General features: G+C 35.9%; 6 protein-coding genes across 6 annotated transcripts; 3 read left to right on the forward strand and 3 right to left on the reverse strand.

Annotated features, from left to right (window-relative positions):
* Positions 1-181: 181 nt before the first annotated feature.
* On the reverse strand, positions 182-4,639 carry Echs1 (Enoyl-CoA hydratase, short chain 1). Its single transcript, XM_028318502.1, has 6 exons — positions 4,403-4,639; positions 3,142-3,318; positions 2,651-2,799; positions 1,693-1,897; positions 1,092-1,279; positions 182-373 (listed from the first exon to the last, which is right to left on the reverse strand). Exons 1-6 carry the CDS (start codon positions 4,509-4,511, stop codon positions 308-310), a joined length of 894 nt encoding a protein of 297 aa, XP_028174303.1. The 5' UTR covers positions 4,512-4,639; the 3' UTR covers positions 182-307.
* A 119-nt stretch (positions 4,640-4,758) lies between these two features.
* Positions 4,759-5,800, forward strand: LOC114362923 (nucleoside-triphosphatase THEP1). Its single transcript, XM_028318512.1, has 4 exons — positions 4,759-4,952; positions 5,023-5,276; positions 5,363-5,563; positions 5,687-5,800. Exons 1-4 carry the CDS (start codon positions 4,913-4,915, stop codon positions 5,798-5,800), a joined length of 609 nt encoding a protein of 202 aa, XP_028174313.1. The 5' UTR covers positions 4,759-4,912.
* Positions 5,801-5,823: 23 nt separating this feature from the next.
* LOC114362933 (protein scribble homolog) lies at positions 5,824-8,478 on the reverse strand. Its single transcript, XM_028318522.1, has 3 exons — positions 7,271-8,478; positions 7,092-7,192; positions 5,824-6,973 (listed from the first exon to the last, which is right to left on the reverse strand). Exons 1-3 carry the CDS (start codon positions 8,347-8,349, stop codon positions 6,702-6,704), a joined length of 1,452 nt encoding a protein of 483 aa, XP_028174323.1. The 5' UTR covers positions 8,350-8,478; the 3' UTR covers positions 5,824-6,701.
* A 31-nt stretch (positions 8,479-8,509) lies between these two features.
* LOC114362944 (uncharacterized) lies at positions 8,510-10,366 on the forward strand. Its single transcript, XM_028318534.1, has 4 exons — positions 8,510-9,288; positions 9,448-9,566; positions 9,743-9,897; positions 10,106-10,366. Exons 1-4 carry the CDS (start codon positions 9,153-9,155, stop codon positions 10,275-10,277), a joined length of 582 nt encoding a protein of 193 aa, XP_028174335.1. The 5' UTR covers positions 8,510-9,152; the 3' UTR covers positions 10,278-10,366.
* A 1,464-nt stretch (positions 10,367-11,830) lies between these two features.
* Positions 11,831-13,649, forward strand: LOC114362801 (uncharacterized). The gene is made up of 4 exons (XM_028318339.1): positions 11,831-11,909; positions 12,350-12,473; positions 12,946-12,972; positions 13,451-13,649. Exons 1-4 carry the CDS (start codon positions 11,831-11,833, stop codon positions 13,563-13,565), a joined length of 345 nt encoding a protein of 114 aa, XP_028174140.1. The 3' UTR covers positions 13,566-13,649.
* Positions 13,650-14,747: 1,098 nt separating this feature from the next.
* Positions 14,748-20,590, reverse strand: LOC114363122 (uncharacterized). Its single transcript, XM_028318753.1, has 3 exons — positions 20,502-20,590; positions 19,083-19,318; positions 14,748-15,027 (listed from the first exon to the last, which is right to left on the reverse strand). Exons 1-3 carry the CDS (start codon positions 20,588-20,590, stop codon positions 14,756-14,758), a joined length of 597 nt encoding a protein of 198 aa, XP_028174554.1. The 3' UTR covers positions 14,748-14,755.
* Between the last annotated feature and the right edge of the window lie 332 nt (positions 20,591-20,922).

Here is a 20,922-nt window from a genome sequence, read left to right on the forward strand (position 1 = left end):
GATAGTATAAATAATAGTGACTAATAAGTATTTTCACTTGAAATAAAAAGTATTAGGATATATAGATTTTTAGATGATATAATAATAGTTATAACGTTGGTGTAAAGATAGAATCTCAATTAATTCTTGTAATCACAGTTATCATATTATGAAATGTCTATAGGAGTAAATAATACAAATATTTCGAAAATAAACTTTCATTCTGTATAACATTTTTTAACAATATAAAAGTGGGACAGACCTGATTGCACTTTTGCTTAAATCTATGCGGCACGAAAAATATAATTAAATTTATATAATGCACCATTTATTCGTTCTTGAAATTGGGCGCTCTCTTTTCGATAAATGCAGTCATACCTTCCTTGCGATCAGCCTGTAAACAAGATAATAATTACTTTTGTTATAAATTATAATAAATTAATTATTTCTTCTTTCCTTGGGGAAGCTTTTATCTAGCACTGGACGTCAATTGGCTGAAACGAACGAACGAATTCCTTCAGTAATATTTTTTACTAGCTTTCCGCCCGCGGCTTCGCCCGCGTGGAATTTTGTCTGTCACAGAAAAACAATATCGCGCGCGTATTTCCTCACCGTTTAGACCAGCGGTTCCCAAACTTGGTTTGTCTACCGCCCACTTTGAGAATAAATTCATTTTAGCGCCCCCATTTGTAGTCGAGAGTCGAGTGCTCAGTCGGTGTCTAAGAGACCTCCTAGTAAATGACGCCTCCCAAGCCTCTATACAACGTCCTGATTTTTTTTCTGGGTCTCTTACCGCCCCCCTTTAAGCCTGCAGCGTCCACAAGGGGGCGTTATCGCCCACTTTGGGAAAGACTGGTTTAGACCTACCCTGGACTACGACAAACATTTTAAAACCAAAATCAGCTCAATTGGCCCAGCCGTTCTCGAGTTTTAATCAGACTAACGAACATCAATTCATTTTTATTTATATAGATAGATAGATAGATGAGGGATAATATGATTTATTTTAATTTGCGGTTAAGTACCGAACTTTACTTTTAAGCAGGACTTTAAAGTGTAAAAGAAACTGTGAAAATGACTTACAAATCTCGATTGGTTTAATAAATACTTACAGTAGCGAAGGTGCCATAGAAGGTAGACTTTTCATATTGAAGACCAGCCTTGAGGTTGGTCTCATAGGCCTGGTTGACGGCTTGTTTCGCCATCTTTACGATCAGAGGCGAGTGCGTTCCGATCCTCTCAGCGAGTTTGATTGTTTCCTCTAACAGCTTGTCCACTGGAAACACGCGGCTCACCAATCCTGTTGATAAACAATATTTTTTTTTTATGCTAGCCAAGGCAGGTATTTGACCGCAATCGCACCTGGTGTTAAGTGAGATGCAGTCTAGGATGGTACATATCTGCCCTGTAAGTGCCTATTCACTCTCGCCTTGAAAATATAACATAGAAATTATGTACAAGTACGTATTTATATGTATGACATTTATGGTCGGTATGAAGTATTAATTATAGAGATTGTTCACTATTTAGTATTAATATAATGTTTTAGTTTGTCAGTTTGCATCGATTATGATCGATATAAGAAGCTCTTTTTTCTTATCTTCTACTTGTGTCCCTGTTTGTAGTTTGTACAGCAGTTATACTAATATTGGTTAGTTATAGTATGTAAAGTAACATTTTAGTGAAAATTGAAGTTAATAAAAATGCTCTTACCCATTTTCTCAGCTTCATGGGCGTCGATGAAGTTGCCAGTCAAAACGATCTCCATAGCCTTAGACTTGCCGACGTATCTTGGTAGACGCTGGGTGCCTCCAGCTCCGGGAATGGTTCCAATGTTGATTTCAGGCTGGCCAAACTTGGCCTTCTCGCCGGCGTAGATGATGTCACAGAGCATAGCGAGCTCGCAACCTCCACCAAGCTTATTGAACAAATACAGTTTGGTATATTAAAAGTTTCACTTTCACACGCCATGTACATGTACATGTTTATATTTTATCCTACGTTTTTTCGATATCTCGGGAAGTCATTTATCAAGCACTCAATATACAATAATATCGTAGTTTGCTGAAGGCGTCCAGGAGCACATTAAGGAAATTGAACGAAAATGAGCATATTGATTGATAGGTATTGTACGCTTTAGTACGCTATTGAGCTGAAAGAAAGATCGCCAAGGTCATATTATTTTGTAAATGATATTACAATATTCAAGTTAGCAGACAATAGAGTTCGCAGTTGTAACATCCGGTGATGTAAACCAGTTAAGAAATAAAGCTAATCAATATTGAAATAATAGTAAATATGTATATTTACACTAAAGTCAATGAAGAAAGACTAGTTGCCTAAAAAAATTTTTTTAGTCCGTAATGTTTAATATCAAAAAATATTGGACACGTATATTTTTATTTGTCAATCTAACAAATAATTACATAGTTATGGTGCGTTGAAGTTGCGCACGACGTCACAACGTGCGGCATTTTTAAGCAAGCGTTGACGTCACGGGCCTCTTCTTATGAACTTTGGGGCGCTTTATCTCTTTAAATTTTCATTAGTTTGAAAAAGTGAAAAATACGTGTAGAGTATTTTTTGATAAGTTAACTGACGGACTAATTAAAACTCTTGCTTTTTGACCCAAGCAACATCCCCATTATATAAATGAATTATTTTTGCTTACAGCGAAACCATTGACGGCAGCAATGATTGGCTTGCCACAGTTGCTGATGTCTTCCCACTCTTGCAGGAACCCTGCTTTCTGGTTTGAGCTGTATGTGTTATTTTGCATCTCTTTGATGTCGGCACCAGCAGCAAAAGCTTTCTCATTACCTGAAAATGTTGCAAGTCAAATTATATTTGGATACCTATTTTTAAATTGGAGCTTTTTGATAGCGAAATATATTTTGAATTGGATCAGTTCTTGAGACTGTACAAATAGAACCCGGTTTGGAAATAAGAAATTTATGGGATTTCCATTTAGAAATACAATTTAAAGTGTACAACCTGGTCGAGTTAACTGCGCATCTGACAGCCGTGACGTCACATCGACGCTCTGGTACGGACGGGGCGAATGTGGGAAGGTGTGCGGGCGAATGGGAGGGAGAATCGCATGCCAGCGAGGTGCGCAGTTAGCTCTATTCAAAAAATGATACTAAGATATTGGAAACAAACCTGTGATAATAATGGCTGAGATTGAGTCATCAGCATCGAAGGCCTTGACGGCTTGACCCAGTTCCTGGAAAAGGGGCTTGCAGAGTGCATTGAGGGCCTTGGGCCTGTACAGCTGGACGATGCCTACATTTTTCTTGGCACCAACCACTTCAGTCTTGATGTTTTCGTATGACGGGGCTGAAAATACATCATTTTAATATCAATATTGATAAAGTCCCATCATGATGATTTTACAGCAGGTATAATATAAACTTGGCTTGACACGCTAACGCGTGTCTAGATAAGCAGTGACTGTGCTTATTTATCATCAATAAAAAATAACACTAATAAAATTATATTATTTTGTGGGTAGAACTTCTTTTTGTAAAAAAGATACTTCAACAAAGCCTTAAAAAGTAATGGAAGAAAATATCACTTAAAATATTACGATACGACCGGTGTTATTACCGAAAGTCGTGCAAAGATGATAAGATAACAAAATTTTAAACGAAGATTGAAACTTGTAATTTGCCTTATCATAGTTACCTAATAATTTATTTTGTTATATCATACATTTGTGATCAGTTATATTTATTTATATCTTTGCCCTAGCTAGTGATAACTGCGGTCCCCCACTAAATATTTACTTGATAGCCTAATCTCTCTCTATCTATATGGGTCTCTAAAGTGACTGTAATAAGCAGTCAAGGTTATCTTGTAGAAAAACTGACATGCAAGATATTTTATAATTTCTAAACATTTTTAAAATCAATTCAGAGTGCTAATTTAATCATGATTCAACTTGTAAACTGACTTTTAATAAAATTATACATAATGCTTTGAAAAAAAAAAGAAAACTTATTAAAATTAAGTTGCTTTTCACAGGTTGACTTATGATAGCTAAATTATGATCACTTTAATGTAAAAATTCAATGCAGGCCACGTTAACTTCAAGGTCATAGGAATCAGCAGTTCAATAGGTCTTTGATACCAAATTTAATTCAAGGAAATTTCTTCGGTGAAGTTAGTAATTCTTTGTTAGTAGATATTATATAATTTTAGTGCATACTCTTCTAAAGTTCTATGGTAGTTAGTTACTTATTACAGTCATTCTGGTAGAGATAGGTTACAAAGATGAAAACAACAGCACCTAATTAGTAAGTTTTAATAAATTAGTTGGACTTAATGTAACTTACTCTTGAAATGTTAGTTTAATGTATTCTTAAACATTAGGTAGCCATGTGATATTTACTCTTGTTAATTAGGTACTTAAAATTCTCACCAGCACTGTAGAACTTCACCAAACCGGTATTTGAGAGCGTCGCCACACGGCTAGTGTTGACAACATTTTTCCCTAGCAAAACACGAGTTAGTGAACCAACCGAAGCCATTTTAAAATTGAAGTTTGACGAAAGTCAATAAAACTTTGCCTTTCGCAAAAGCAACTTCAACAAAGTGGCTGTTCCAAAAATGTTGGATGAACTTTGATACTCGTTGATAACAAATGTCAAAGAGATACCGGCTGTCGGCTGTCCCATCTAGTGTTTCAAAAGAGTCGATAAAGTAACATGATATTTATCGATAGTGACCCAATTACCCAGTGATATCAGGCTGATATTATCAGCTGAAAACCTTATAGTTTTTCAGTCAGCGACTGTCAAAACAAAAATCAGCTGGTCTGGTTTCAAAAAATAAAGTTGTGCATTTTTATCAAATGTAATTGCTTGAAAACAGGTGTTTTAAATATTATTGAGGTGTTGTAATAATATTGTTTTTCGACAATTAAAATAATATGACGAAAATTAAGTATTTCATGCTTACCGGCGATCCAGGTAGGTTCGTTCGATTTAATGAATTTTGGTTTTGTTCTAAGAAATATTTTAAACGTTGGTTTATTTACAGGCGTGGGAAAGACCACATTAACTAAAAAACTGTGTTCTCTTGTCAACGAAATGGGTTTACAAACGAGCGGTTTCTACACCGAAGAAGTGCGACGAGCCGGCGTTCGCGAGGGGTTTGATGTTGTGTCATTGGACGGACGCAGAGGGTGTCTAGCCCGAGACTGTTCCCGAAATGGCCCTGTAAAGTTCAAAGTTGGAAAATACGGAGTGAGAGTAGAAGAATTTGAGAATGTTGCACTACCTTCACTGAAAGAGGTCAGCTATTTCAATATTGTAGTTAGGTAGTATCTCCTCACTGATAAAGTAGTTACTTACGTTAAGTTTTCATTGTTTATTTACAGCCTGAAGACGATTCCCAGCCACACTTATTAGTCATTGATGAGATAGGCACAATGGAGTTAATGAGTGCCTCATTCAGAGCCAGAATTTTTGAAATATTCAAACCAGGTTCAAATTGTATTGTTCTGGCTACTATACCATCAAGGAGCACCAATCTCCTTATTGAGTCTCTTAGGGATAATAGAGATGCTAAGGTTTGGATGGTAAGTTTTAAAAATACCTACATGTTTTGAATGTTAACATGACTTATTTTCCAGATAAGCAGATTTAATTGGATTTAAAGAAAATATTATTGACGCCTGTAAAATATTTTCCAATTTTTTCAGGTAACTAGAGAAAACAGAAATACAATTCATGAAGATATTTTAAAAGAAATGAAAATTACATTTAATTTTAACTTATTTTTATTCCCAAAAGAGATTCAGTCTATAAATAAATGATATATGAGTGTGTACCTGTTTTTTTACTAGTCTTGAAAATAATAACATCATGCAATTAAAAACATAACGAGAGTAAACAATATATTGAAAAATAAACTCTTCTTCAAGACTGTATTCTGAAAGTAGGTACCTACTAAGTTATCTTAACTTTCCTTTCTAGTAGGTGGGGCCTAATCCTGGAAACTTTCACTATTTATAGGATTGAGAATTGAGTTTTTTATATGTGAATAAAGAGGAATAATAAGAGCTCACACATTTGTGATTGTGAAGGTAGATAAAGTGAAAATTTGGGAATTGGGCCCTTTTCCAACTATAAATATTCATAACAAAAATATCTTGAATATGCTAACTTATTCTAGCATTCGAAGTTATAGTTTGAACACAAAATTATGGCTTTTTATAGCTGATTTAACTAATTATTATTCACAACACAATAGCATCTTAGTACCTATAATAATATGGTTTGTCAATGACACAAAGAACTCACCGAGGCAGTACCATACAGGATAATTATGACCTGGATGATATTTTTGTACTATTTGACAAAAATATGTATACCATAGAAATCTTTGCTCTATGGCACATAGAAACTGGCTGCAGTGGCATAGTCACACCAAACAATCACTTTCCTCCGTCTACTGGATTGTTTACAGCATCAATGAGTTCTTTGCTTACAAACAATCTGCATTACAATTAATTATTATCTGTCAACATCGTTTTTAATATCTCTAAATACTCAACATTGCAGTCTTGTGCACACATGCAAAATACATAAAAACTGCATTGGCGTGGCAATAGCATTAATAATGGAACATTTATATTCAACAAACAACACATATATACATATAACTTTACAGTTTTCAATGTCATACTAAGCTTATTACTAAAAACATTATAGTCATTAACTATCGTCATCAGATAGGTCATCAAATTGTCCAATCACTTCTTGCACAATTTGAGGGTTACACAGTTTCTCATATTTAACTTTCTCAGTGATGGACACAGGATGGGCATCCACAGGGCAAAAGTTTCCAGCCTCCATTTTTCTCTTGACAAATTCAATCCATTTTTCGTGTGGTGTCAGAGAAGTGGCACTACAAAACCGTGGCACCCAGTAATCGTCAGAGTCCCAGTCTTCTGGAGAACTTGGAGGGTCATTTCTGACTATATTTTCTGTGAAGATAAAGATAACATATGATCAAACATACAATTAGAACTTGGAGGGTTAAATTATTTTTTCAGGCTACAGGTATAGGTTCATACATTAAAGCATTACCAATCAAATCTTTACCTTTTTTACTTTTAGAAATATTTTCCAGATGTTGTATTAATTCTTCATCGTCTGTGGTGTTTGAAGAATGTTCACTATCAGGTAGTGCTTGTTCTAGCTTTCTAGAAATTAATAAAATCAGGAGTTAATTCATGGATAATTTAATAAAAAGTTTAAAATATTATTTATAAGCTTCATACCTGCCATCACACCTGTCCTCTATATTCAGTCTTAATTTTTCTTTCTTTTCTAAATAAGTTTCATCATCTGGCTCATCAAAATAATTTTGGGCCAAGTCCAATTCTGCTAATTTCATTATCTCATCAGGGATTTCATAGAGGCAGTTGTTGTAAACATCCAAAACCTCTAAATTTTTCAAGTCAACTAAGCTGTCCGGTAAAGTACACAACTCATTACTGTCAACAAGCAGTACTACAAGGTTTTTGAGTTTTCTCATCTCGTCGGGCAAATATAAAATCTGATTGAATGATAAAATACAGCATTTCAAGTTATGTAAGTTACAAAACTCATTTGGTAACCCACTTATATAATTCTGTGATAAATTTATTTCTACTAAACTAACAAACATATCTATATTAGCAACTACATTATAAATATGGGTATTGCTTAAGTTTAACTTTTCTAAATCACAGCAGTTCTCGAGTCCTCCGCAAGGCACTTCTAGGACACGATTGGTGAACAAGTGGCTTAACTTCTCTGAACCTATTTCCAATACTTTAACCTTAGGGAATGTGCTGAGCAGCTCCAAATGTTTTCCAATTTTACAATTATTTATGATTAAATGTACAACTGGTGTTTTGTACTGCAATAGTTCTTCGAAGTAACCATTCTTAAATGATTCTGTTATATCGATGTTGTAATTTAGGTCTAAGTGGGTGAGATTTCTAGGATTTGCTGTCCAGATCCAGTAAGGAGGTCCTTCTAAACTATTATGCCCAAGTTTAAGGGTTTCTATAGAGTGGCAGAAGCTAGGAGTGTCATCAAAATATTTAATACTGTTGTTTGATATATCTAAATTCTTTAGTTTCGCAATTCCGAGTACAGCAGAAGGAATCTCACGCAATGCATTGTAAGCCAAATTTAAATCGACTACATTTGGCGGGAATTTCACACAATCGTCCACAGTCACCAAGTTTTTGTTGCTTAAATCAATTGAAGTGATATGATCCGGCCAAATCAGCGCACTTGTGTTAATTTCTTTTGTAAATCCATTGATGGAAGGTTTCTTGTTTTTGTCAGGATCATCTGATGTCTCCATTTTTAGCGTTAGAAACCTTGGACGTTTACACAGTGTTTTAATAAGTTAATTTTGAATCTAATGATAAATTTTAACAACAAACAAAGTAATAGGAAATTATAAAAATAACATCAGAAAGAAAAATAACCTAAAAATAAAATGCCAAATTCAGTCCCAAACAAAACAAAACAAAACATGTTTATTTTACCGTTTGTCACTTCTGTCAATTTTGTGTGGTGTAAATTTTTTTTTTCGTACATCATGTAGTTGGGCATTAGGTCTTTGAGCGTAATATCTGACATTTCCTGATTCCTTTTTTTAAAGCAAGAGGTGCCCCTCTTGCACAAATCAGATTGTGTGTCACTTGGCCTTTAAAAATGACTCCGAAACTCTAAAAAAATCACGGAGCGAAGGTTTGAAAATCTGTTAGGAAAGCGACTCGAAAACATTGTGCGTTACTTTGTTTAGAGACAGTTTAACTGGGAATGAAAACATTATTAACAGTTAACTTAATTAACAAGTCAGATTTCATTATTGTCGTCTAGCTGTACATACATACAGGGCACATTGTGCATCACTTCACGTAAATGTGCACTTGTGGATTATGGCAATAAAGCGCAAAATTTAAGATTTCGCGTTATCGTCAGTTATTCCGTAGCTCAGTGTATTTACAAAACACGCCCTTTCTGATATAATTCTTACACTAGCGAGTTTTTAATGGTCGTTAGTATGTAGATGTTTGGAAAATAATTTCTTGAAACCTCGGCTTCCTTCCTTTTCATTACCAACAGTCGTTCTAGTCGGGTGTTGCGTCGAATGAAATTATGAATTTAAAAAAATATCTCGCGGTAAAATCTTTTTTTATATTCGTAATTGTAGTTCCATTAGTACAAGGAGGGAAAAACTCTGATGAGAGGACAGATATTGCTAGGGTAGGGAAGACGAGAAGGAATAAGATGGGTGAGTAAAAGAAAAATTTAATTGGAAGTATTAACTTAAAATATTTAAATCGGGTGTTAACAAACTGATGGAGAATATTATGAGTCGTAAATTTCGTGAAGTACTATAACGTGGACTACTTTGTCAATGCTTCTTACCTCACTTGCTTTCCTTTACCAGCTCAAAAAACAGCCGTGGGTACATTTTCGAATGTGATCACCCAAATCCAGAACCTGCCGACTATGGACCTGGGCAGGAAGTTTAGAACACCCTGTAAAACTGGGAATCGATGTGGGAAGGTACAATTTGATATTGCTAAGTCTTTGTTATCTGATGATTAAAAACTTCTTAAATGGAGGCCCAAAATAATTTATTGTATTATCATTGCAGTTTTATGTTGAATCATCAGCGTTCAATTTATTTCCTTGTAAGTCATTACCTATATTTATACGTACTAAAGTTACTTTATGTTCAGGTGATCAAAAGACTCATGGTGCCAAAACTGGCTCAACTGGAGAACACGATCATGGGAATTATGAAGGAGCTGGCGAAAATGCCCCCAGGGTCTCGTCTTCCAGACAAGTTCACGAAGACCGAGCCTTCCAAGTTGCTGTTTGACCAGAACTACAAGTGAGTGTGTGGTCACTGTGGTGATTCTAGCAGTCCCACGTTGGGCGCCAGAATTAAACTAAGATTGATGTTTTTTAAGTTAAGTTTTAAGGTGCTAAGTAGCGTAGCAAAGGATCTAATAAGCTTAATTAAGGATGTTACTACACTGTTGTCTAGTAAAGTTATTACTTGGAAAATAAATACTTCAAAACATACACTTTTTTCTCAGAGAGGACGTCTGCATGGACAAACTTGAGTCATGCCTAAAGGAAGACAAGCGACGAAAGCGCATACTTAAGAAGCTGTTCTTCAAGAAGTACAACTCGCTGCGACAGGAGCTGATCGGCTACGGCGGCAGAAGACTTTGGGGCGGGGAAGGCAATCTGTTCTATAAAAGATAGACGTGTAGTTACTTCTGAGTGGAATATAGCTGTCTTTTAGAAAAATACTGAAGGAGCCTTGTGTAAAACATGAAACATTAAAAGTTTGATCTTTGTATTATAATAAGATTAAATGAGTTGAAATAATTTATGTGTCGTTTTATTAGTACCTACGCGATAGAACTACTACTATACTACTGGATACTAGAATACTGGTTCGATTAAAGTAAACTTTCCTTTGGGATAAGTTAAATTATATTGTAACTGTATGTTTCCCAAAAATAAATAAGCTTAGCCTTCGATGGTTGGTTTTTTTGGCGATAAAGATGTAGATCCTGGCTAAGTACACAGTAGTTGCATAGCGGTGAGAACGAGGCTAGTCAGAAACGAAGAATTGGCTTGCCCACTTATCATTTACAAGTTTGGGATCGAGCTATAAAAGGAAGTACAAAATCAATTACCAAATACTTCTCTTGCTTGGGTGCGCTGTGGTGGCACGAGTGAACTATTGCTATAGTGAACAACTGAGGACACCACGCTGTGTCAGAATTTATGAACCGCCATAGTCTGACTTGGCTCATTCGGAGTTTGGACCAACTTAATGTAGCCTGTGAAGTACTTAATTATAGGTATCTTTTTCGGACGAAACCAAAAAAGTTCAACTAAATAAATGCACAAACAAAACGTTTCATCTAGCAATCGAAGCTTCATGGGAAATCACAGTACATATTTACTTTAATTTAAAGAAGAAAAACGTATTCGTACGTACATACTTAATGTCTTTTTCATCCACAACGGCGAAAGCTCTTGACCTGCACATCACATCTATTTATAGAAAATCATGACCAAGATGAAAGTGGAGGCAATTTTATTCAGAGTGCTCAATCTCAGAGGAACGGCTATTTTTACCTCTATCTGCCGAAATTAACATGATATGAAAATTGTTGCTAAGACGACAGACTAAGTATGGTGGTAGGTAGGCAGACTTAGAAACTAAACCAAGCAATAAATGTTGCCCCCGTTGGAAATCGAACCCGAGACCTCTGGCTCTAAGACAAGAGGTTTTCCTACAGATTCCAGAGGCGGTTGAAGTTACAGCACGGCGTGGAGTCAGATGTCTGTCATGCCTCAGTTGGAACGACAGCTTACAAAATAGTTTATCCTAAATTCAAATTCAAATTCAAATTAAAAATTAAAGTTTATCCTATTTCTACTTATTCATAAAAATATTTTATGATTTCACCTGTCACGTGACTTCAAATCACGTGCCCATGAGTTGTGTAATTCAATTGTTCTCCCCACCTAGACGCAATTTTGGAAAACACCAAACAAGGGCTGTTTTCTAAACTACTGCACGAGGAAGTTTATAAGAAACACTACGAATATTGGCATTAAAACTGTGTGGCCGAAAACCGACCATTTCCAACCGCCATGTTGAAGAAACAGTCAAGTTTTCAATCGGTTAGACGGATGGATTAAAACTTCTGCTGTGTGCTAGCATGACTTGAACCTTTTAAATAATAAATTATTATAATTTTCTTTAAGTCTTAAGTCATATTTTTAAAACGACAAAAATGAGTGAATCAAAGTTAAAGTTGCATGTAGTTTTCATTGTTTTGTGTATAATTCGAGGGATTTGTGGCGTTGATGATTGTAAGTTGCAAGATACCTATACTATACAATTATGTAGGTATTTCTTTTTATTATACAGGGTGTTAGGTAAATGTTATACCATGCCGACACTACCATACATGTTAAAATATGCTTGGTATACTATTTACCTAAACCCTGTCTTGTTAATCATTGCTTAAGCTGTGACCATCCTTATCGCAAATTATTTCGTAAATCTTTGGTGGAACCTTAGCCTTAGAGTATATTTTGAAAGTTTATTAGGTACCTGTACCAAATTCGCACTTTTCTCTGCGCTGAGTTAGTTATTCAGCCTTTAATTGGTAGAGATTATCATCCTACGTTAGTAGTCAAGTCAAAGATCTTGGCACCGATGTTTCAGCGTCAGGAACGAGAGGCACCTTAAAGTGAGATTATTTTCGTTGATAAAATTAACTAATGACTCTACCTTTTTGTTTCCCCAGCACTTTTATTCTCTGTGACACGAGCGCCTAGATACTTCGGCATCCTACAAGACCACCGCGGGCAACCGTTGTCGGTGGAAATATCTGAGGAGTATATGGATCAGGACTACATCGCTACTAACAGGTAATATTTACTGAAAATCGCCGAATTTAGAACTTCGTTTCAGTCGAATTTCGTTTACAGCTGGACAATGGCCTCCCACGGATTTCCACATATGTGTGTAAAATGTTATTTACGTTTATCAATTGGTGCATAATGTATTCAATATTAGGTACCATAAAATATAGTGTGGTAGAGTCAGTGGAATTGACGTTTTTTGAAGAAAAACGATAGTGTAGTTCTAAGACTAGATATTTCAGTTTATAAAGTAAATAACTTTAAAAGCTCTTCGTTTCTCAGCTTTTAAATTACCATTATCTTTATCTTGCTTACATTTTCCATTTTAATATTGCATGAAGTAGGTAACTTATTATATTTTGTATTAAAGGCCGACTTTTAACTTTAAATTATCAATTATGTCATCAGATCGACGGTGAAAGTTGTAATAATCTAAACTTGTAATCAGTTTAACGGCTTATCTTTTATTTAATTACAGGAAGAGGCATAAGATCGATTGGAATAAGTAAGTACATTTTAGTCATTTTAAACGGTAGTTATTTTACCTTAGGGCAGTTTTTAATCTATCGATAATGCATTGGTCATGTCGACAGACCGAAGAAAGTAGAGAATATGTGAAATTAATATTTATCTATTAGTTACGTACAAATAATTTGTTGAGAGCTTTACATGGCTTTACTTTCTATTTCATGCCGACAACTGCTTGGGTTATTATTAATCACAAAGTTGATTACTGACCAAAACAAGAAATGATATTCAAGTACTTATTTCGAATTTGCGACACAATGTTGAGGGATAGGTTAAGTTCTTTCACAGATCCAGTATAACTTTACTAAACTCAAAAAAATGCTTCAGTGTTTGCATAACAGACAAAGTAACAAACAATAGACCGACAGTTTACATTTACATGATAATTTAGACATCCAAGGATATAATTTTTATTACTCAACGAATTATCTAAAAATTCTGACTTGATATTTCAGGAATCCACTCGACATGGACGACTTCGATGACGATGACACGGAAGAAATATTCGACGACAAGGACAAGGACGTCAAGTTGCCGAATAAGTACAACCTGCAGGCTGGGCCGGTGTAGCGTTGTATCGTAATTAAATCTTCAGTGCGCCCGCGCCACTTTCTTTATTCAGTTATTAAACTAACTGACAGCTATAGAATAGTGTTTTAAACTCGAGTTAGCGACCCCGCGCACTAGGCAGCCTGGCTGCGGCAGCCAGTCGAACATTATGACGGTGTATGGCACTAAGCAGCCAAGAGTGTTCATATATGTGGGATTGCCAGGCTGCCTAGTGCGTGGGCTCGCTTAGGCCACTAGACTAAAGAAAGAGGTGCAGGATCCTAGAATAATGTAGATAAATTGCATAGATCCCGTTGTTAGATTTAATAATTTAATTGTAAGATATTAAAAGTGTGTCAAAGATCTGAACGTGTTGTTATTTAAAAGTCCCACTTAGGAATAGAAAGAACCCAGAACCTCCTAGCTAGAGGACAGATGGAGATTAGAAGTTTTCATCCAAGCAAGTGTAGGTACTTGCTAGTTTACTATTTGTTAAAAGGGCCTTAAGTTTAATTTAAAAGTAAGAACAGTCTCTACCATCAAATGTGGTCTTAATTCCCTCTTCTACGGTGCTACGTCAATTTTTAATGTGCTCAACCGACTTCAACCTAATGTAGAGATCACAAAAAAGGCCTTCATTTTCTAATGGAAAGGCTTAACAATAAATTGTTTCAACTTCCAAATCAATCTCTTAGGGCTATATTTCACCAGGACACCATGGCGGCGCAACCATTCGCCTCTACCAACAAAATGTATACAGCTTTGCGCAACCAAACGGACACCAGGTGAGTAACTCTCTATAGAGCTGTGTACATTTTGTTGGTAGCCGGCGACTGGTTGCGCCGCCATGGTGTCCCGGTGAAATATAGCCCTTAGTGCCTAACCCAGTATAGTCATCTATGGAATGTAAATTTGTTTCTGCTCGTTACACGAAGTTTCTTAAAGTTCTATATCCATAATCCATAATAAATATCCATAAGTGGTTTATCACTTTTCCACGCTGGAAATTGAACCTTGGTCCATGGACTATTGTCTGAGGAAGTACACGTAGAACTCTATACACAGTGTGTTTAAAATATAAGATTTTAAAGTTTCGCTTTCCATTTCAACTAAAACAACAGCGTGTTTTAAGTAAATGCAAAAAATCAACATTATTTTCAATTTTATTACATACAAAAGCGACGTACAAAAATACCAAAAATGATCTAAAGTTATCTCTCGAAGTCCTCGTAAAGGTCTTCCAGGTTGAATTCGTCTGATTTGGATGGTTTTGCAGTAGGACTCAGTGGCATTCGGGCCATCTCCAAGGACTCCTCGGAATAGTCCGTGGTCTCATCGGAGTACATTTCGGCTAGGTGGTCCTGGTATATCTTCTCACACTCAGCAGGGTGGTCACTCTTGAGCGTGCTCGGGTGGTAGCCTATAGCTTCTATCGGGCCCACGGTGAGGTAAGGCACTTCGGTTGTCACTTCGAAGTGTTTGCCTGGGAAAGATAGAGGAAACATAAAATACTAATAGTCCAGTAGAATAAGCTTTTAAATCGGAAATAATTCCTACAAAAGATTTTATTGTTTTAATGGCTTCATTGGTTGCTCATTAAGACTCTCCTAAGTTTTCGACTTCGACGGAGTTGTGCTTAAGTGGTGGGGGCCCCCGAAAGGGGCATGTTTTCGGTTTTCCGGTTATACCGCGTTAAGGACTTACCCTATCGAAAAGTGGTCTTCATGACGGTTGAAGGGCACTTAATCCTGCATTGAATAAGACCAAATTCATATGTTTTGGACAAACCGTTCTCGCGCTAAAGTTCGGCAAAGTAGAAAATATACGTATAATTAATGACCCTCTCCACGTCCAATGGCTTGTTACCCACAGGCTTCCAAGTCTTGAAAAGGGCCACCTCAACCAGTGTAACCCTATCAAGGCTTACAAGCTTGATGCGCCTATCCTTGTTCGCCCCAGCCGTTCCTTAAATGCGGTTGGTGCACCTCTTCCTTGCACTCTCCTGAACGACCCTGTGTTACCTACTGTGGCTGTCCCTCTTCCTTGCAGCCTCCTGCACGACTACGTTGCCTAGCCGTATGCCTGGTCCAAGGTTCGACGCCAAAAAAACAACAACAACAGATTCATATTTTTGGACTACCCGTTCTCATGCTAATGCTCATCAAAGTTGTATAAATTTTACAAATTTATGAAAATCTAGCCGTGATTTCGCATGTGCGGAAATGTTTTGATCATTTTTCCCCGTTTTCGCAACACTTGTCAGTGATGCTCTGCTCCTATTGGTTGTAGTGTAATAGCCTATAATCCTATAGCCTTCCTCGATTTATGAGCTTATTCAACACAAAAAGAATTATTCAAATCAAACCAGTAGTTCCTGAGATTAGCGCGTTCAACCAAATAAACAAAGAAACTCTTCAGCGTTTATAAGTAATACTATACAGTGTGAGTCACGTTAAAGTGTACATATGAAAATAGATGTAACTAGACCTATTTTTATCGACAAAAATGAGGTCAAAAAAATTTTGAGTTTTTTTTTAAATTTTTTATAGATTTTTTTTTCTTCCAATTATTTATTGTAAAGAAAACGTAATAACTTTTAAACTAAGCGGTATATCCTGATAAAATAAAAACAGTAATAATGCTAAATAATAGACGATACTAAAAAAATACATTAAATACACAAAAAAGGCCAACAAATAATAAAAAATGATACTTTTTGAAAAAAATCTGCTTTTAAATTCGTGTTTTTTTGGTTATTTGATAAATTTCTCCAAAAAATGCCCCTATAACAGGTGTTTTTTATTGCTTCGTATTATTCTCTATCGTATTATCTTTGTAAAACCAAAAATTGTATGTCTCTATCCCTATCACAACATTTGCTATGATCGTTTGAACAAAGGCCTGCCACAACATTATTCTCCGCTACAGGTAGAGACAATTTTAATTTTTAACTAAAATGCTTATTTTACTTCGAAATCTTTTGTTTTTATTTGAAATCTAACTTGTCTTTATCAAAATTACAAATCTAGAGCCATTTTCAGTTTCGTTGTTAACGAAGCGTTGAATGACGCGCCCGGAGAGGCTTAGTTCAAACGATCATTGCAAACGTTGTGATAGGGATAGAGACATGCGATTTTTGGTTTTACGAAGGTAATACAATAGAGAATAATACAAAGTAATAAAAACCACCGGTTATAGGGGCATTTTTTGGAGAAATTTATCAAATAAGCAAAAAAACACGAATTTAAAAGCAATTTTTTTTCAAAAAGTATCATTTTTTATTATTTGTTGGCCTTTTTTGTGTATTTTATGTATTTTTTTAGTATCGCCTGTTACTTAGCATTATTACTGTTTTTATTTTATCAGGATATACCGCTTAGTTTAAAAGTTATTACGTTTTCTTTACAATAAGAAATTGGAAGAAAAAAAATTCTATAAAAAATTTAAAAAAAATCTCAAAAATTTTTCGACCTCTTTTTTGTCGATAAAAATAGGTCTAGTTTCATCTATTTTCATATGTACACTTTAACGTGACTCACACTGTATTAGTATTATTAATAATATCTTAGTGTTAGTGCACGTGTTATTTACATAGTACTATAGTACTATGTTGTATAATATGTCTAACATACTAGCTTTCAGTCGCGACTTCGTCCGCGTATATCTTGGTAAGCAGGCCCGGTTCAGTTTCCTGTTCTTTTTTCGAGATAAAAAGTTGGGTGTCTATCTGTATGACCTGTATTCGAAACCGTTCAGCCGTTTTTGTGTGATTGAGTAACAAGAAAACAACAATATTGCATTTACTTATAATATTAGTAGGAGTAGGATTTTTGTAGAATATTAAAAGAGATATTACCTTTTAAAAAGTTTTTATTTGATAATTATGTTTTGCGACTGATGATAAAGGAAAATGAACGAACACAACTCATGAAATCAAATAAATATGTAAGTACATTGAACAACAACAAACATTAATTACCTACATGTATTAAGATAAGATTTTTCATGACAAAGTCGCGACTGAAAGCTAGTATGTTAGACATATTATACAACATAGTACTATGTAAATAACACGTACACTAACACTAAGATATTATTAATAGTACTAATAGTATTACTTATAAACGCTGAAGAGTTTCTTTGTTTGTTTGGTTGAACGCGCTAATCTCAGGAACTACTGGTTTGATTTGAATAATTCTTTTTGTGTTGAATAAGCTCATAAATCGAGGAAGGCTATAGGATTATAGGCTATTACACTACAACCAATAGGAGCAGAGCATCACTGACAAGTGTTGCGAAAACGGGGAAAAATGATCAAAACATTTCCGCACATGCGAAATCACGGCTAGATTTTCATAAATTTGATTATACAACTTTGATGAATTAAAATTTATACAACTTTGATGAGCATTAGCATGAGAACGGGCAGTCCAAAAATATGAATCTGTTATTGTTGATTTTTTTGGCGTCGAACCTTGGACCAGGCATACGGCTAAGCAACGTAGTCGTGCAGGAGGGTGCAAGGAAGAGGGACAGCCACAGTAGGTAACACAGGGTCGTTCAGGAGAGTGCAAGGAAGAGGTGCACCAACCGCAGTTAAGGAACGGCTGGGACGAACAAGGATAGGCGCATCAAGCTCGTAAGCCTTGATAGGGTTACACTGGTTGAGGTGGCCCTTTTCAAGACTTGGAAGCATGTAGGTAACAAGCCATTGGACGTGGAGAGGGTCATTAATTGTACGTATATTTTCTACTTTGCCGAACTTTAGCGCGAGAACGGTTTGTCCAAAACATATGAATTTGGTCTAATTCAATGCAGGATTAAGTTCCCTTCAACCGTCATGAAGACCACTTTTCGATAGGGTAAGTCCTTTACGCGGTATATCCGGAAAACCGAAAAAACGCCCCTTTCGAGGGCCCCCACTACTTAAGCACAACTCCGTCGAAGTCGAAAACTTAGGAGAGTCTTAATGGGCAACCAATGAAGCCATTAAAGAAAAAAAATCTTTTGTAGGAATTATTTCCGATTTAATCAATTTTTGTGTTTAATTCTTCTGGCCTATAAAGTAGGTAGGTGTATGTAGTGGGTAGAATATGTTATTATAAGTATGCAAAGGTGTTTCTTGCAGTCTGTTTTTTTTTGTTATTGTCTGGAACAAACTGGGACCTACTTTCAAATAGCTTTACTACTACTTTATTGCTCGAGAAAAAACCTGTTCACTAGGTACTCAACAAAGGCGATTTAATTTTCAGATTACAAATAAATAGGAGAAAGAGGAAGTACTGCTCGTACGACTGATATAGTAAAGGTTGCAGGCAGTTGCCATATGCAAATGGACCACAGCTGCTCTCTGAGATTATGGAAAACCTTGGGGGAGGCCTTTGTCCAGCAGTGGACATCATTTGGCTGAAACGAAGCTCTCTGAGACATTTTAAGGGATGGTCTTTGTTCAGCTATCGGCCTGTAGACAGATGCCGTATTTGTCAGCAAAAGGTCTTTTGTTACTTGCCTTGATTAATTAGGTAGATAAATACTCACGGTCAATATGATCAGGGAAGATCACCGTAGCCACAGTCTTAGCCACCATATCATCGTAGTACTCCCCGAAGATGTCCACCTTGGCGCCTCCATACACCTCCTTGGCCGGGGGCTTCTGGCTGCAGTCTTCGAAGTGCCGTCGTCCTGATGCCAAGGGGAGGTGGGGAGGAGGGATCTCCGTGAGGGGTACGAAGGCCTTGGCCAAGTTGCCACCGACTGGCTTCACTTTTACTAATCTGGGGATGAGTTTAGTTAAGTAAAATTAAAGGCTAATAAACTGGTAACATAGAATTAAAAAATACTGTCATAATACTTTTTGGACTCTAGAAGAGTGTCTGACTCTATAGATAACGAAGTAGACTCTAGATAGATAAGAAGTAATTTATGAAGTGATAAAAAAAGAGGCTTAATTAAAATGATGAGTTAAAAGATGAAAGCTGCTTAATTTTTTGTTAATTAATATCGATTGTTTAATTCGGTTTGACCTAAGACCTTGGTATTGATCATGATGCAACACAGTTTAGATTAGATTGTTAACTATACAGGGTGGAAACGTTAAGTGGTCTCACTCGATTATTTCTAAACTATACAAGATATCGAAAAACTGATTACTGATTCTGAAAGTGCTTCACAAGTTCTTTCAAACGGTACCAATAATAGGTTACAGAATAAACTGGATCTATCCGAAAATTCAATGTTTCCAGCTTCCATACATTTAGTAAAACCACATAATATTAAAAACTATACAAGATATTTAAAAACTGGTTACTGATCCTGAAAGTGCTTCACGAGCTCTATTCAACGGTACCAATAATAGGTTACAAAATAAACTGGATCCATTCGAAAATTCAATGTTTCCAGCTTCCATACATTTAGTACAGCCACAGTCATGGCACTCATGTCTTGTTAATATTATAGCAAGTAAAGCCTAAAACCAATATTTTCCAAGAATAATTTTAAATAAGAATGCAATTTACCAGGTCATTTTAAGTGTTTATTAAAATTATTATTTAAAAAAAAAAATTAATACTTCTATTATCGTTAAGCTGGCATACATTTAGTATGGAGGCTGAAAACATACAATTTTTGATAGATCCAGTTAATTCTGTAACCTAATATTGGTACCGTTGGATAGAGCTTGTGAAGCACTTTCAGGATTAGTAACCAGTTTTTCGATATCTTGTATAGTTTAGAAATAATCGAATGAGATCACTTATAGTTTCCACCCTGTATAGGTACTTACTTTGAATAAAAAGATCTACGAGTTGTAAAACCAAATAATAATTACAGAGAAACATAATATTATAGATTGTGTTTGAAATGCAGTCACCTTTCTAGGCACTATATTGCGTTGCTCGGACAGCAATTTAGAACACATTAAAAAAATATTGATAGTTTTAAAACTATTTTATTACTTACTTATTAAGCACCAAGCTACTTCTGATCTCCGGGCTGACCACCACCGCGAGGGCGAGCAGTCCCGCACACAGGCATGTCGCGGCAGCCATCGTACCATCTCGCCCCCTGCCAGCTGGCTTCTTTTAAATCCCTCGCCATCAGATAAGGCAACAATGCTCTTATTGTTGTAGCACAATGAACAGGTGGTGCTGCTTTTTTATTCGAGATTGCTCGTGAACTCTAAACCAGATTGCGGGCTAATCACGCTTAACGATTGTATTATTTCAATGTCGTTAGTATTGGAGGTACGAGTAGGTAAGTGCAGTTTAAGATGCATCTGTGTAATAAATATTTATTTAATTCTATACTCAAGTTTGTATCTTGTTGATACATAGGTAGATATCTTAAATATAGAGTGCATGGACTCGTAACATGAGCGCCG

The sequence above is a fragment of the Ostrinia furnacalis genome, unplaced genomic scaffold (assembly GCF_004193835.3).
Source record: "Ostrinia furnacalis isolate ACB-3 unplaced genomic scaffold, ASM419383v2 OfSCF0396, whole genome shotgun sequence".
NCBI classification, from domain to species: Eukaryota; Metazoa; Arthropoda; class Insecta; order Lepidoptera; family Crambidae; genus Ostrinia; species Ostrinia furnacalis.

Excerpts from the sequence above, each read along its gene's own strand:
- Echs1 (XM_028318502.1), bottom strand. The coding sequence starts at position 4,511 with ATGGCTTCGGTTGGTTCACTAACTCGTGTTTTGCTAGGGAAAAATGTT. Across the intron at positions 3,319-4,402 it reads GGTGAAGTTCTACAGTGCTG|CCCCGTCATACGAAAACATC; the intron begins GTGAGAATTTTA and ends ATGTATTTTCAG. Across the intron at positions 2,800-3,141 it reads CTCAGCCATTATTATCACAG|GTAATGAGAAAGCTTTTGCT; the intron begins GTTTGTTTCCAA and ends CAACATTTTCAG.
- LOC114362923 (XM_028318512.1), top strand. The coding sequence starts at position 4,913 with ATGACGAAAATTAAGTATTTCATGCTTACCGGCGATCCAG. Across the intron at positions 4,953-5,022 it reads CATGCTTACCGGCGATCCAG|GCGTGGGAAAGACCACATTA; the intron begins GTAGGTTCGTTC and ends GTTTATTTACAG. Across the intron at positions 5,564-5,686 it reads GAGATGCTAAGGTTTGGATG|GTAACTAGAGAAAACAGAAA; the intron begins GTAAGTTTTAAA and ends CAATTTTTTCAG.
- LOC114362933 (XM_028318522.1), bottom strand. The coding sequence starts at position 8,349 with ATGGAGACATCAGATGATCCTGACAAAAACAAGAAACCTTCCATCAAT. Across the intron at positions 7,193-7,270 it reads GAGGACAGGTGTGATGGCAG|AAAGCTAGAACAAGCACTAC; the intron begins GTATGAAGCTTA and ends ATTAATTTCTAG. Across the intron at positions 6,974-7,091 it reads TATTTCTAAAAGTAAAAAAG|AAAATATAGTCAGAAATGAC; the intron begins GTAAAGATTTGA and ends TTATCTTCACAG.
- LOC114362944 (XM_028318534.1), top strand. The coding sequence starts at position 9,153 with ATGAATTTAAAAAAATATCTCGCGGTAAAATCTTTTTTTATATTCGTA. Across the intron at positions 9,567-9,742 it reads CTGGGAATCGATGTGGGAAG|GTGATCAAAAGACTCATGGT; the intron begins GTACAATTTGAT and ends CTTTATGTTCAG. Across the intron at positions 9,898-10,105 it reads CTGTTTGACCAGAACTACAA|AGAGGACGTCTGCATGGACA; the intron begins GTGAGTGTGTGG and ends CTTTTTTCTCAG.
- LOC114362801 (XM_028318339.1), top strand. The coding sequence starts at position 11,831 with ATGAGTGAATCAAAGTTAAAGTTGCATGTAGTTTTCATTGTTTTGTGT. Across the intron at positions 11,910-12,349 it reads GATTTGTGGCGTTGATGATT|CACTTTTATTCTCTGTGACA; the intron begins GTAAGTTGCAAG and ends TTGTTTCCCCAG. Across the intron at positions 12,973-13,450 it reads CATAAGATCGATTGGAATAA|GAATCCACTCGACATGGACG; the intron begins GTAAGTACATTT and ends TTGATATTTCAG.
- LOC114363122 (XM_028318753.1), bottom strand. The coding sequence starts at position 20,590 with ATGGCTGCCGCGACATGCCTGTGTGCGGGACTGCTCGCCCTCGCGGTG. Across the intron at positions 19,319-20,501 it reads AGTAGCTTGGTGCTTAATAA|ATTAGTAAAAGTGAAGCCAG; the intron begins GTAAGTAATAAA and ends ACTCATCCCCAG. Across the intron at positions 15,028-19,082 it reads CTTCCCTGATCATATTGACC|GCAAACACTTCGAAGTGACA; the intron begins GTGAGTATTTAT and ends TATCTTTCCCAG.